The 14901-nt window shown below is 45.7% G+C and overlaps 1 protein-coding gene across 1 annotated transcript in view; it reads right to left on the bottom strand.

The window, feature by feature from the left end:
- Window positions 1–287: 287 nt before the first annotated feature.
- Window positions 288–14901, bottom strand: part of WASF1 (WASP family member 1) — a 377364-nt gene continuing 362750 nt past the window's right edge. Inside the window, exon 9 of the mRNA XM_078649171.1 lies at window positions 288–2069. Coding sequence (XP_078505297.1) covers window positions 1912–2069 — 158 coding nt within the window. The 3' untranslated portion in view covers window positions 288–1911. The remainder of the gene's footprint in view (window positions 2070–14901) is intronic.

Genomic DNA, 14901 nt, shown 5'->3' with positions numbered 1-14901 from the left:
CACTATTTGCGTCCATAAGACAGGGTTTCATTGTTATTGATGTCGTTTGAGTGGAGGGCAACACTGGTCTTTTCCCTCTAAGGTCCTTTTTGTGATAAAAAGGGTCAAAGTACTGACAAGCATACCTTTATATCTGGATCACACTCTTCAAAAAAACTCTTCAAAAGGTCAGATGAACCAATGCTTCTAGGATTTGGATCCAGCCTTAAAATTTACAAATTTGTTAGCATTATATGAAATCAGTGACACAAGAGTATGGCTGTAAAAAAGTCAAGCAACAATTGAGACACATTTAAAATTAAGATTTATTAAATCACACTGTTATTTCTAACAGTTGCATAAGTTACACAGCTTGTTTAAGTCAGAAGTTTCCACATGGGTTTGAATTATTTGCAACTACTGTACTGCAGGCAAACTAGTACCTCACAATATGTACTTGGAAGAAAAAACAAACAACATTCAAAAATAAGGCCATTATCAATAGTCTTTTAAAAAAAGGCAAAAACAATTAAAACACGTTGTCCACCCACTCAGAGCAACAATCACTGAAAAGTAAGGATGGAATTCAAAATGTAATAATGTAAAATCTCAGGGAGCAACTTTGGTCAGACGCGGTGTAGAATATATACATTAGGAGTATATGATTGGAGAAAGGGTGAAAAGGGGACAAGGGCAGGTGTGTCGTGGATTGGTGCAGAGCTACTTCATTTGTAATTAATTTAGTGTGTACAAAATCCTTAAGAGCTGCACAAAAAAGGCGAAAATGACCGCACGTTTCAACGAAGGTCAACAAACAACCATTTCAAGAAAAATATTGCAGTGCAAATGGCTTCATGGTACTTCTGCGGCGTAGAAATGTGGGTCAAGATAAATGCATTCATTTTCTAGTGTCGAGCACAATGTAAACTAAAACACTTCTGAGCTGTCAAAATTTTGGAAGACTAGGAAATCAAACCACAGGGATATGTAGTGCTTTGCCCTGGATCGTAGAGAGTGAAGCTGAGAATGAAACCAACACTTTTGGTTCCAAAGTAAGTAACTTTGCCACTGAGCAACATTTTTTCCCATACAGCACCCCGCCCCTTGATGGTGCTGCTATAAGAGAAAGCAGCACAGGAGTGGCAGGTTCTGTGACTGAGTAAGCTGTACACAGGAGGTGGGAAAAGAGAATAGTGGAGGAAAATTGGAGGATATCTCAGGAGGGCACACACCAAGACAAAGGGGGGGGGGGTAGGGGGGGGGAGTCGATGAGTCCCACTCAATCACGAACTTCTCGCTCTGGTGGCTGAGCCCGTACATGTGCTTCAAAATTAGACATTTCCCACTCGAAACAGAGAGGGCTAAACATTTTCAACTCACAACAATGGGAAATAGGGCGTGAGATGCAAGTGTGTGCATGCATTCAGAAGTCCTGAATCTCATCCCATATGCACTCTCCTGACAAATAGATTTAATTGGGCAGTGATATCTGACAGCGAGGTTTAATGTCACTAAAATGTTATAAAAACGGAATCAGCTTAAATAAGTAGAGAGCGCTGCTCTTGGAATTCAAACCGCAGTTGCCTTCATTATCCTAAAAATAAAAGTGCACAAGTAAGATATGTTGAGCAACAAACCAAAAAAAGATGGTCGTCTACACTACCAATAGTTTCCCATGCGTAATACTTAGTGGTCTATTTGAACAAAAAGTATGCTCTCCCAAGGGAAATATGCATGTAAAAACCACCATTAACATGTTTAGTATTTCAGTTGAGCTAACTTCTTGTAAACAGAGAAGTATAAAAAAATGTGGATTATTTTTGTAGTGTATCAGTAGAAATACAACACACTAAAAATGGCCGAACAGATTCAAACAAGTACTACAATGGACATCAGCATTCAAGTTCTGCACAGTACACCGATGGGTTCAATTCATTCCAGCCATTCCACCTCGTCGAACTCTGAATCGTCTTCGGAATCACTGTATTCCACAGCAATGCGGCGAGACAGGATGGTAGCCACGTCATTTTCAATGCGCTCATGTTTGGCTTCTTGCTCTCGCTGCTCTTCTACTTTGCGGAGCTGAATACCTGAAAAGCAAAAAAAAAAAAGATTACGTGGCTGACAAATTAAACACAAATAACTAGTCCAAATCCCGCAGTATTTCTTTCTAAAATGGAACAGTAAGAAGTTTATACTGAGACTAGTAACAAAAAAAGATTTTAGCAAAGAGAAAGAATTGTATGCAATCTCATATGACATCACAGTATACGAAAAAGTGACAGAAGCTTGACAACGTGTGACGCAATCCATTTGAGAGTCAAAATACATAAAAGACTGCTACACACAACATGGCATCGTTGCCATACAGTTGGCTAAGCATCGCCAGCAGAACACTAACACTTCTGGCCAAGCAAGGAACAACCGCTCAAGCTCGTGATATGAATCAAATGGTAAAATCCCATAGCAACTTCATCATGACACATAAAATGCCATTACATGATCAATCAATCAAACTCTATTTCTAAAGTGCAGCTTATTATCACCCGTGAGAGTATTCAGGGGCGGAGTAGTGGGTTTCAGTCAAAGAGCCAGGTCTTGAGTTTCTTCCTGAAGTCTGTCAGCAAGAGGGTGATGTTCAGAGGTGGGGGGAGATAGGCGTTCTAGGACTTGGTGGGGAAATGGGCGAATGATCGTCCTCCGGTGTGGCAGCAGGGATACGTGGTGTGCGAGGGTGAAGTGGGCAGAGCGGAGGTTGGTGGAAGGGTTGTGGTAGTTCAAGTGGTGATTCAGGTACATCGGTCCTTGGTCGTGGAGGGCTTTGCAGGCGTTGGTCAGTAGTTTGAACTGGCATCTTTCCTGGATCGGGAGCCACTGGAGGTCTCTCAGGTGCTGGGTGATGTGTGTTCTTTTGGGCAGGTTGAGGATCAGTCTGGCTACTGCATTCTGAATCGTCTGGGGGTATTCCCATGAGTTCACTGGTGGTGCCTGCATAGAGTACGTTGCTGTAGTCCAGGCAGCTGGTGAGGAGGGCCTGCGCCACTGTTTTCCTGGTGCTGATAGGGAGCCATTTGAAGATTGTGTGAAGCATGCGGAGAGAGTGGAAGCAGGCTGATATGACAGTGTTGACCTGTCGTTTCATGGAGAGTTCACTGTTGAGGATGATGCCGAGGTTACGTGCCTGGTCCTTCGGTTTGGGGGTGCGTCAGAGTTTCGATGGCAACCTGTTGTCGTTCCACGGACAGGTGTGGAGGCCAAAAATCAGCACTTCAGTTGTGTACGTGCTGAGCTTCAGGCAGCTGTCCTTCATCCAGATGGGGACGTTTCTCATGCAGTTGTGGAGAGCGAGTGGATGAGCTGGGTGAAGCAAAAAAAGTCACCATCACAACTATGACTGCCCAAATCATCACACTCAAATACCCCCTCCCAGAGCAGCCTGTGGGCATGCCCTCGTAAGGAGCTGCCTGTTTTGTCATGATCCATGAAGGTGTGTTGCTGTATATCTCCTGAGTGCCTCTTCGTCTGAAGGCTAAAGTGAGTCACATACTTGAGACTTTTGAAATATCAATTATCTCTGAAGAGGAGCAAAGAAGCTCGTCTTTGAGCACTCAAGCCTAGCTGCCTCTCCACATTCAGCGTCTATACCCCATTCTGGGTGGAAAAGGTTTAAGTGGATGTTTGTGGTGCCATGACCTTGGATGTTTACTACATTTGCTGCTCACTAGGAATGGGAGAAACAATGTGCAGAACAGAAAAACAACCATTCACACACACTGTCAGGAGACGAATAGGTTAGATCTGCAGGTTAGCACTGTAGACAGAACCATTAGGCACATAGAAAAACCAAGGTCCAATTTAGCAACTGCGTTCCCCCACAATAAATCCCCCTTCCTGCACCCCTACCCATGCTTAGAGTCCTTTCTCCAATATGATCTTTTTTATGACATATACATTTATTTGACATTAAACTGTATTGTTGTACAATGTGTCTCACTTCCACTCTACTAACAACACCTACACAGCTTTGGACCGGTCATTCCACTATGCTTCTGAACGTAAACAAAGAAGGCTTAAGAGTCCTGTTCTTGCTACAACAATTATAGGTGATCGACTTTTGATTTGCAAGTGATCTAAAGTACAAGAACCAATGTGATGAGTGCAGCTATCGTGACTTCAAGGCACCCAAGAGCAAGACGAGAGATGGAGGAGTGCTCATATTATTTCTACTTGAGCACACAACAGTCGTACTGTGGGGATATGCAATTATTCAGCATGCTTCAGGCAAATGCAGAGAAACAAGAATTGCCCTTATCATATGCATACTGCATGGAAACAGAATTATAGGCCACAGATACCAACCGATTTTTCAGTTTCCAAATGCTCCAATTTCCAAAATAGGAGCGTTTGTGGCTGTAAAATACTTGTTTCCATTGTTATTCCATTTTAGGAGTTGTTAAACTTTAACCGACAACTAAAATGGGATTGGAAATGGTTACCAATTTGTAGTTTGGAAGAGGTGTGTAGTGGACTGCGAACTGCAAACCTGTACTATAAGTATCAGTGGTTTTCAACTGGAATTCTGGTTGCAAACCATTGAAAAGTTATAGACTCTCAAATTGAGGTAGTAACACATTTTCAAAAGAGATCGTATCCCTTGTAGTCCTGATTCACATTGCTTACCAATTAGACTCAAATTCTAGATTACAATGGTATGTAGAAAATCCTGGCGTGGAATATGGAGTAATATGGTAATCTCCTTGGAGATGTACAAGAACTAAGAAACCAATGGCATATTTTCAACACAGAGGAGGTGGCATTTCCTTTGTCAAGCATGTGCTGGCGAAAAAACTAGAATCCATGATTAGATGGGTACCAGCAGAAATATGAAATGTATCTTGATGAGAAGTAGTGTGCAAACATTATCAGTGAAATAGGAAGCATCTGATTTTTTGGGGTTCACTTACAAAGGACATCACTGACAAAAAACACAACAAAATCAGCATTAGTAGTGGATAATAAAAAATTGGATTATGCTTTTTTTACGTATTTCACCAAAAAAGAACAGGCCACTAAGGGTCACCGGATGGGCAGGCAGGCAAACCTGCTGTGATTCATGGACAATGCAGCAAGCCACCTGCTTCCTGCCTTTTTTATCATTCGTAGGCAGAAACAGGGAAGCAAATGGAAGTAATTCAGGCAGAGATTGGCTATTGAAGAATAGGAAGGAATCGACCAAAACTATTGATAATAGTGTTCAACCCACTGGGTAAAGCTACTCCCTGAAGGTGAACGAAAGCATATCACTTACAGAGTACAGCAAAGTAGGTGATTGCCATAACTAACACTTGAGTTAAACAGGTAGAGACAATGTTCAATGAATTTGAAGATAAATGATCAATACACAATGGACAATAGAGCACAGCAATACATGGCTCATATAATCAATGTAATTTTCAAAAACATTTATGAGTGCTGTGTTGTCATGTCTAAGTTTACTGATATTATTAACCATGCAGTGTATGTGCTTATGTGTTCCATGCTAATATCTATGCTAATTACCACGCTGCTTGGTATCATTAAGGTCACTAAAGGTCAAGTTACTTACCTTCAGTAACTCCTTATCTGGCAGAGACATGATATAGCCGCATATACCTTGCCTTTGAATTTTCCAAGCATCAGACGGGGCCAGGAAGATTTTTCTTCGAGCAAATTCCCTTGCGTGCTGGTAGGTGGCGTTGGTCAGCTCCACGTGACGTCGGTGGCGTTGTCTCCGCTGCAGTGACATCCAACTCACCTATATAGGCACCACCTCGGCATTGTGAAGTCAGTTACTTTTCACGACTTTCCACGCCAGAGGAGCAGAGCCATGAAGTGCACTGACATTAGCGTGTTTCTGAACAACTAGGGCCCTGAAGGGGGGTCAGCATTGACCGTACAATGCTGTCTGCAGCTCAGGGAGGATGGGTGGGTAAGTAAAGAATCTGCGGCTAGATCAAGTCTCCACTAGATAAGGCGTTACCAAAAGTAGGCAACTTGTCCATCTGCTAGAGACATCTAGCTGCAGATTCTTTAACTTTGAATAGATACCCAAGCAATACCACCCCAGAGGAGGAACTGCGGACAAGTTAAACCAGGTAGTCCAGCAGGACAGAATGGTCAAATAAGCCATCCCTTTGGACTTGACTGCCCGGGCAGTAGTGTTTGGTAAACGTGTGCAGGGTTGACCACGTTGCTTCCGGAGAAATGGCAAGGACTGGACCACCATGTTCAAACGCCGTGGTAGCAGCCTTCGCTCTGGTGGAAGCCTTCAAGAGGCTGCTTCTTGTCCAGAGCGCAGCAACTTTTGACTCAGAGGATGCCCCATTGATAGTCCTCTTCTGCACCGCACAAGCTTTCTTTGATCCAAATAAGGGATGGTTGTCCACCCGGAACTCTTTAGTGCAGTTAAGGTAGAATGACAATGCTTTTTTTGGGTCCAGACGGTGGAGTCACTTCTCTTCTTTAGAAGGGTGCAGAGGAGCTTAGAAAGTGGACAAGGTGACCAATTGCCCCACATGGATTACTGTTACGACTTTCAGTAAAAAGGACCCTAGTGCTAAGCACTAACTTATTAGGGATGATGGTCAGGTAAGGCGGCTTGGATGACTGAGCCTGAAGTCCGCTCACTCTCCCGGCAGAAGTTATTGCTACTAGAAAGGCTGCTTTGATGGCAAACAGCCAGAGGGGACAGTTGTGCAGAGGTTTGAACAGAGCACACGTCAGGAAGGTGAGAACCAAATTAAGGTCCCACTGAGGCATGATGAAAGGGTAGGTGGAAACATATGCACAAGCCCGTTAAGAAATCTATTTTACGAGCAAGATGGCGGCTGTGTGAGTAAGCCGCAGAGCAGCAGTGTGGGCGAGGCGCAGTAATCCTCCCCTACCCCCCGTAGAAGCAGCGGCTCACCTGGCTGACTCCCGGTGAAGGAGAGCTGATGTTGTTTATTCCTTGGAGGTCCGGAGCGGTGAGCTTCGAGAGGAGGCATTCTGAGGCTACGGACGGGCTGCTGGCGTTCTGGGACCGGCGTCCTCGGCGCTGGGGGCGTGTCAGCTGCTGGTCGAGGCAGGTAGTGGGAGCCGTCGGAAGAGCAGCAGGCAGAGTTGCTCTGTCGATCAGTTTTTTTCGGCGGAAGCAGTACCCTGTGGCTACCATACTGACAATGGCCCCAAAAACGGCAGCAGGTGTATCAGCTAAAGCTGCAGCAACAGCAAAGAAGAAAATCCAGGCAGCCCAAGCGGCACAGGCGACGCAGGCAGCGCAGGCGGCCCCAGCTTTACCTCTAATTTCGGAGCAAGTACACCTAGGTTCTGAAGAGACATCTCTGTCCACAGGGGATCCGAAATTTGGTGAATATGGTGAACATGGTGAAACGCCAATGCCGCCCAAGAGAGGTAAACAGGTGACACAGCACCCCCGGCAGTCCCCTTCTATTTCGGAGCTGTTGATTCGTGGGGGAAGGAGTCAGAAGAACGCGGTCGTGGAGGCACCTCAACCCCCAGTCCAGGAGTCAGCGACACAGGAGGCCAAGGAGATTAAAGGATTAAAGGACATTAAAGGGCCAGGTACCAACCCTGCATCTATCCTCCTTCCGGATGAGGTAGAGGGGCTGGAAGATGTGATAATGTCAATTGCTGTGCGGGCAGAGGAGCAGGCTGAGGCAAGGGGACAAGAGGCAGCCTCAGGGACCCCGGTGGCTACAGGTACAGGTACTGATGAACAACTTGATGGGGCTGCATTCGATAATGCCTGTACTGCTGAATGATCAGCTGGAGGAGGCCACGGGGCAAGGTTTGGCGATTGAAGGGGGTACGGATAAAGTGAAGGAGAAAGAAATTACGTTATTGTGCCCCCCACTAGCCCAGCTCACTCTCACGGATGAAGGGGGTAAGGAGCAAGAGAAAGATAGCAGCGAGTGCTTCTTCCCGGTGACAGAGGATGCAGAATGGTCCGATGAGGAGAGGAGCTCCCAGGAAGGGAGCAATCTGGATTCTGTTAGTGACCGTGATTTAGAACGGGACCCGCCCAGCACGGCCAAATGACCTGTTGGTCAGGGAGAGGCCCGTGCACATCAGATGCGGGATCTGACCTGGGACCACTCTTCAGCTACGCCCCTTCAGGGAAACCCTAACGCCGAGGCCCCATCATCGTACCCTCCATCATTGGATGTCATATATCAGACCATCCTTACGCATAGAGAAGAAGCTAGCCAGGACACTCGGAAGTCACAGGTAGCAATGCGTAAGATGCAGGGTGCTGTCCGAAAACTCTCTAAGGCATGCACTAATGTGGGGGATAGAGTCACTAATTTGGAGGAACGGATTGTGGCAACCGAAGCAGAAGCTGCAGCAGCATCATCATCCAAGGTAGATTCCCAGAGCGCTCAGGTTGTCGACATCCAGTGGAAACTGGAGGACATGGAGAATCGGTTGAGGCGTAATAACCTCCGAGCCCTAGGAGTTCCGGAAGGGGCAGAGGGCTCAGACATTAGGGTCTTTATGATCAACCTGTTCAAAACAGCATTCCCGGAACTATCTGAGTGGAACTGGGCTGCGGAAATGCAGAGAATTCATCGTACTCCATTTAGAGCTCGCCGGGGAGCTGGAAGCGGCGATAAACCTAGGGCAGTCTTGATATTTTTTGGTAACTATGTTCTTCGGCAGATCATATCGGAAAAGGCTCGCTCCGATGCAAAAAGATCCAGTGAGGGGGTGTCTTTTTTTGTGAGACCGGACTTTTGTCACGCGGCGGTGGGGAGGCGGTGGAGACTCCGCCAGCTGATTAAGCCCTTTCAGGACAAGCACATTTAGGTTTATTTAGTGAATCCAGAGCAGTTCAAGATATTGAAAGATGAGAAGACTATATATTTTTCGTCAGAAGTTAAGGCAAAGGAGTTTTTGGACTCTCTGTGATTCAAATAAGTCTGACTGGCGGAGTATTAAGTCTGGCAAGGGGTCTAAAAATTAGAATGTGTTTGCTGTTCTATTTATCTGAATTGATTGGTTCAACAGTGGGTTTTTTCTTCTGGTTTCTTTTTTTTTTTTTTTCCTTTTTGCTTTCTTATGTGTGTTTCTCGGGGGGACGGGTTAGGGGAGGTAAGATATGGTTCATATGATTGTTGTGTTTTAAAAAACAGCTGCGCCTATGCTCCACGCTGCTGCACACAACCATCATTAGCTCAGACCAAGGTCTGAGTGCTTCCAGTGGGAGGGGGGGTAAGAAGGGTGTGGGGTGGAGGAGGGGGGGTTCTCCGGGGGGGGGGGCACGGGGGGGGGTGAGGGGGGCAAAAAAGCTGAAAAAAATGAGAATTTGTGGTACAATGTTTTCTACAGCTCTGGTGTTCTCTGGAAATGGTATACTTGTTCTGGAAAAAGTTTTTTTATTATTATGATGTACAGCTGAAAGTAAGGTTTTTCTTTAGCAAAAAGCATGGCAAGCCATAGTGTCCACCCTTTCCCTTGTCCCTCTCCACTCACTCCTACTTTTGCTAACTTTCAAGCAGTCTCTACTGACCAGATTGCCATGTTAATTACTTCAATCAAATCGGGATCCCCTCTAGACCCCTGTCCCCCTTCTATACTGAGTGCCCTCACTGAGGTTATTACTTCTCCACTCACCGACCTATGCAACTCCATCTTCCAGACAGGCATTTATCCTGAAATCTGTCATCAAGCCCTTGCTGAAAAAGCCTTCCCTGGATCCTGAGGATTCCGCTAATTATCGACCTATTGCCTGCCTTCCTTTTCCAGCTAAAATATTTGAAGCTATTATGAACAAACAGCTCTCGGGTTTCATTAATTTTCATCAACTTCTAGATGATACCCAGTTCGGCTTCAGGAAGGGCCACGGTACAGAGACGGCTTTGATAAAGGCCTCGGATGAGATCCGGACTGTAATGAACCAGGGTGGGGCAGCGGTCCTTATACTCCTGGATCTGTCCGCTGCCTTTGACACGGTCGATCATTCCATCTTGATCGACCGTGTCACAACCCTGGGGGTGACTCACCTTGCCAGGGACCTCATCGCTTCGTTTCTGGCCAACCGTACTCAGGCGGTAAAACTGGGCACTTTTTATTCGCCCAGCTTCACTCTCCCTTGTGGGGTGCCCCAGGGCTCCTCGCTAAGCCCCACATTATTTAACATATATGTGGCGGACTTGGCGAAAGTTATTAAAGCTCATGGACTCCGCTTAACCACCTATGCGGACAACACCCAATTGGTGTTGGCAGTGCACAAGGATGGACCAGCTGTGGCCGCAGGATTTCAGGAGGGGATGCTGGCCATTAGTTCTTGGATGTCAAGCAACTGCTTGAAGTTAAATTCGGACAAAACCGAGGTGATGACCTTTGGCAACCTTTCACCGGAATGGTCTTCCATCTGGTGGCCCAGTGAAATGGGTCCACCCCCCCCACCCCGGTTGCCAAGGTCAGAAACCTCGGTATCGTGTTCGATGAGAAGCTGTTGTTCAAACATCATGTGAACGCGGTGGTTTCATCATCTTTCTATACGCTAAGGAAGATCAAAAAACTGTTGCCATACCTCCCTTCAGGGGCAGGGAAAACCTTGATCACCACTCTTGTCTTCTCTAAAATGGATTATGGCAACGCCCTCTTCCTTGGCACTCAAGAACAGATCCTAACGAAACTTCAATCGGTGCAAAATGCAGCGGCTAGAATGCTGCTAGGCATCCCTAACCGTCGTCCCACCTCTCTGGCTATTCGCCAACTGCACTGGCTAAGTGTCAAGAGCAGGATAAAGTTCAAGGCACTCTGTATTGCCTATAAGGCCATCCATGACTCAGGACCTAGGTTCCTCAAGGATGCCTTTCGGATCTATGCTCCTCAAAGGCCCCTTCGTTCGGCTGGTACCCATCTCCTCGCGGTCCCACGTACCAGAACCACTAGCTGGGGAGACAGACGCTTTCTAGTAGCAACCCCCAGGCTGTGGAACTCACTTCCCCTGTCCATCAAAACCAGTCCCACACTCATCATCTTTCGGAAACTCCTGAAAACCTGGTTATTTAATCAGTGAGTGATCTGGTAGGTCTTCATCCTAGGCAGTCTGATATGCGCCGAGACACTGTGCGCAATAAAAATTTCAAAAACATAAACGTATATTCAATAAATATAGGTGGGTTAAACGATTGGAGGAAGAGAGCAAAATTGGCACAGTTTGTGAAGACTGAACCTGTAGATATTTTGTGCCTTCAGGAAACCCATCTACCATAGGCGAAGAGGCAGCTGCTGAGGGTTGGAGGGTTCAATATCCTGGCATGTTCCGCCCAAACTTCAACAGTAAGGGGGGTAGTGATTTTGGGGAAATCTATGCTGGGGGGGCAAAACGGGCTAAATCTGGTACACTTGGTAGATGGGCCCTGGTGGAATTGGAGTGTGGTCTTACTATCTGTGGCATATATGGCTCAAATCAGGACGACCCAGAGGTTTTCGAAATTTTGGAGGAGGAACTGTCAACATGGACGATTCCCATACTGGTTTGCGGTGATTTTAATATTTCCATGGATCTCTCTGTGGGAAGTTCATATGCTGGCAGAAAACCAAGGGTATCTATGGCTCTCCGGTCTATGATGTTGTTGCATGGTTTAATTGATGTCTGGGGGGCAAAGGAGCCTAGAGATCCAGGCTATACATACTTCTCTTATCCCCACCAGAGGTATAGTAAGCTGGATTATTTCTTAATATCATCCACAGAAATTAGCAAGATCAGTATTAGGAAACTTCCCAAGGTCCTCTCGGATCACAACCCGTTGGCAATTATATACAATGGTATGGGACTAGCTAGGAATTGTAGGAATTGGATATTCAATCGGAAGCTTCTGACCGATGTAGTTTGTTGAACATATGCAAAAATGGGCCCGCGAATTCTTTGATGCCAATCGTTATAGTGCATCAAGGAACTGTGTGTGGGATTCATTTAAAGCAGCATTGAGGGGGGAGGTTATTAGTTATTCTGCTCAGGTCAGGAAAAAAGAACAAGCCACCAGGGTCAAGCTTTTGGGAGATTTAGGTAAGGCGGAAGAACAACACTGCCAAGATTTAACCCAAGGAAGGGAAGGTAGAGAGAGCCAAACCAGCATCTGCCTAATTAAAGCAGAACTACAAAAACATTTTGCAGAAAAGGCGGCAGCGGAATATTGGACATATAAGAGGAGGGTGTATGAGACTGGGGAGCAGGCTGGAAAGGAATTAGCGCTAAGGATTAGGCAAGATTATACCAAGAATATAATAACAAGCATCCGCGAGAATGGACGTGATGTGGTGGAACCCCAGGGCATCCTCTCAGTTTTCGCAAATTTCTATCAAACCTTGTATAAGGAGGAAATGGGTGGGACATGCCCAACTGGCAGGTATCCGGATAATGGGCCTAAATTGGGACCAGCAGAAAGAGAAAAATTGGAGCTGGATATAACGGTGGATGAGATCCGCGAGGCGCTATCTGACCTGGCTGCCGGTAAGGCTGCTGGGCCAGATGGCATCCCTCTCGAGATGTATAAGTGTCTCTCGGGAGAGCTGGTTCCAATACTGTTGGATCTATTTAATGGCATTATAGGTATGGGTAAGATCCCGGAAACATGGAAAGATACCAACATCGTAGTCTTCCATAAAAAAGGAAAGCCGAAGGAAAACCCTGGGTCATATAGGCCCATATCTTTGATTAATTCGGACAATAAGTTGTATGCCAAGATCCTGGCCATGCGGTTGGGGAGGGTCATTGGTGGGCTCGTCTCCCCCTGGCAGCATGGGTTTATCCCCGGTCGAGGAACGGACCATGTTAGAAGAGCAATCTCGCTGTTTGAGTCCTATGCTGCTGGGGGGAGAGGAGTCGCCATGATCCTCCTCGACGCAGAAAAAGCGTTCGATCGCGTCAGGTGGCTCTACCTATGGGATGTATTGATGGAGAGAGGGTTTGGCCCAAAAATTTGGACGCCGTAAAAGCCATGTATTGCGATCCAATGGCCCGAATTCAGCTGATGGGCCAGAGTTCGGACAGGATTAGGATAAGCAGGGGCACCCGTCAGGGTTGCTCCTGCTCACCTATCCTGTTTGCTCTGTATATTGACCCGCTGGTTAGGCAAATTCTCGAGAATGGGGGAATACAGCCAGCAGTAACTAATGGATTTGCTAGTAAAATATTGGCATACGCCGATGATCTGGCAGTGATTACACCAAAGCCAGCTGAGGCCATGCGGATACTGGTAGAGGTCACTAGGGAGTTTGGCATGCATTCGGGGTACTGCCTGAATGAGTCAAAAACTCAGGTGATCTGTTCAAAGGAGATTGTTAAAATCGATCAAAGATATGTTGATTCTGCCACTTATCTTGGGGTAGTAATTAATGCTGAAACAGGTTCTATTATTCAGGATAATTATTCCCCGCTCCTTAAAAAAATCGAACTGGATTTAAAGCGGATAGACTCATTGCACCTAACACTCATAGGGAGAGCCAACGTGTTAAAGATGACTATGCTGCCCAAACTCCTTTATCTGTTTAGATGTATACCCTATTTAATTGAGGATGGGATGTTAAAAAAGATCGAGTCTATCTTTAACAGTTTTTTATGGCAGTATGGTAAAACTAGGAGGGCAGCAAAATTTATGACACTCCCTCAGGAACGTGGAGGTTTGGCAATTCCAAATATAAGATTCTACCATTGGGCTGGTTTGTTGACTCAGATGTCTATATTATTTGAGTCAGTATCCAGTGGGAGATATACATATGATCCTACCTCCGATCTATATGTCTTGCCATCAATCTATGAACTACTGATGGGAAAGGAGGCCGTGGGGGTATTGTTGAGAAAAACCAGTCGTAGATTTTTTTTTAAATCCCGGTATAAGGCGGTGTTGAGCGCCTGGGATTTGTGGAAAAATCTGCAGAAACTGTGTCATATCCCTAAGATTAATCTATATACCCCGCTGTGGAACTCAGGGTATATACCAAATTTGAGTGTGGATGGGGCTTGGAAATGCTGGGAGCAGCTGGGTATTCGGACTGTGGGCGACGTGATGTTGAATGGAAGCACTGTTAGCTTCAATTGGTTACAAGAGAAGTATGGTCACCCCAGCGATCAAATCGTTAAGTATCTCCAAGTTTCACAAACAGTTAAAACTGTCATTTCTGATATCTTGCCCGGGCCATATTGCCCTGTGCTGGGGTATTTGCTAAGAGGAGGAGATAGGATTAGCAGTATATATCAAGCCCTTATTGAAAAATCCCCTGACGATTTTGAGAAACACGAGGCTGCCTGGGCAGTTAGACTTCAAGATCCGGATACTGACCTCGATAAAGCCTTGAGCTTGGATAAGCAGGTACTTCGGTCCTCAAATCTGAAGGTTCAGCATTTTAAAACACTTTTTAATCTGTACTACACACCATCTAAGTTACATGATTGGGGCATGAGGATCGACAGTAACTGCCCTAGGTGCCAGAAAGGTCCAGGAGATCTTTTACATATGTTCTTTCACTGCGAGAAGCTTGGCGTGATAAAAATAGAGATAGAGAAATTTTTAGAGGGGCTACTAGGCTTAAAGATCTGCCTATCCCCGACAATGATGATCCTTGGGAGTGATAGTAAAACGGCCCTTATGAATAAAGAAACAGAGGCCTTTATCTTTTTAGCTGTTGCCGTTTTACGTATTCTACTTTCAGCCGCTTGGAAGGATCCAAATGCCCCAACCTTCCAAATGTGGCTGACCAGGCTTCTTGGTATTCATAACATCGAATCTACTCTATATTTCTATAAGGGTAAGAAAAGGCGTGATTTTGGTAATAAGATATGGGACCCCCTTAAAAACTGGAGGGAGGGGCAGTTATAATTAACCGGTGATGAGTCTCTTATATGTATATTTATTCTTATATGTAACCACC

The sequence above is a fragment of the Lissotriton helveticus genome, chromosome 6, assembly GCF_964261635.1.
Source record: "Lissotriton helveticus chromosome 6, aLisHel1.1, whole genome shotgun sequence".
Lineage (NCBI taxonomy): Eukaryota > Metazoa > Chordata > Amphibia > Caudata > Salamandridae > Lissotriton > Lissotriton helveticus.
Note: the sequence above shows the minus strand (reverse complement) of the source record. Positions and strands in the feature narration are given on the sequence as shown.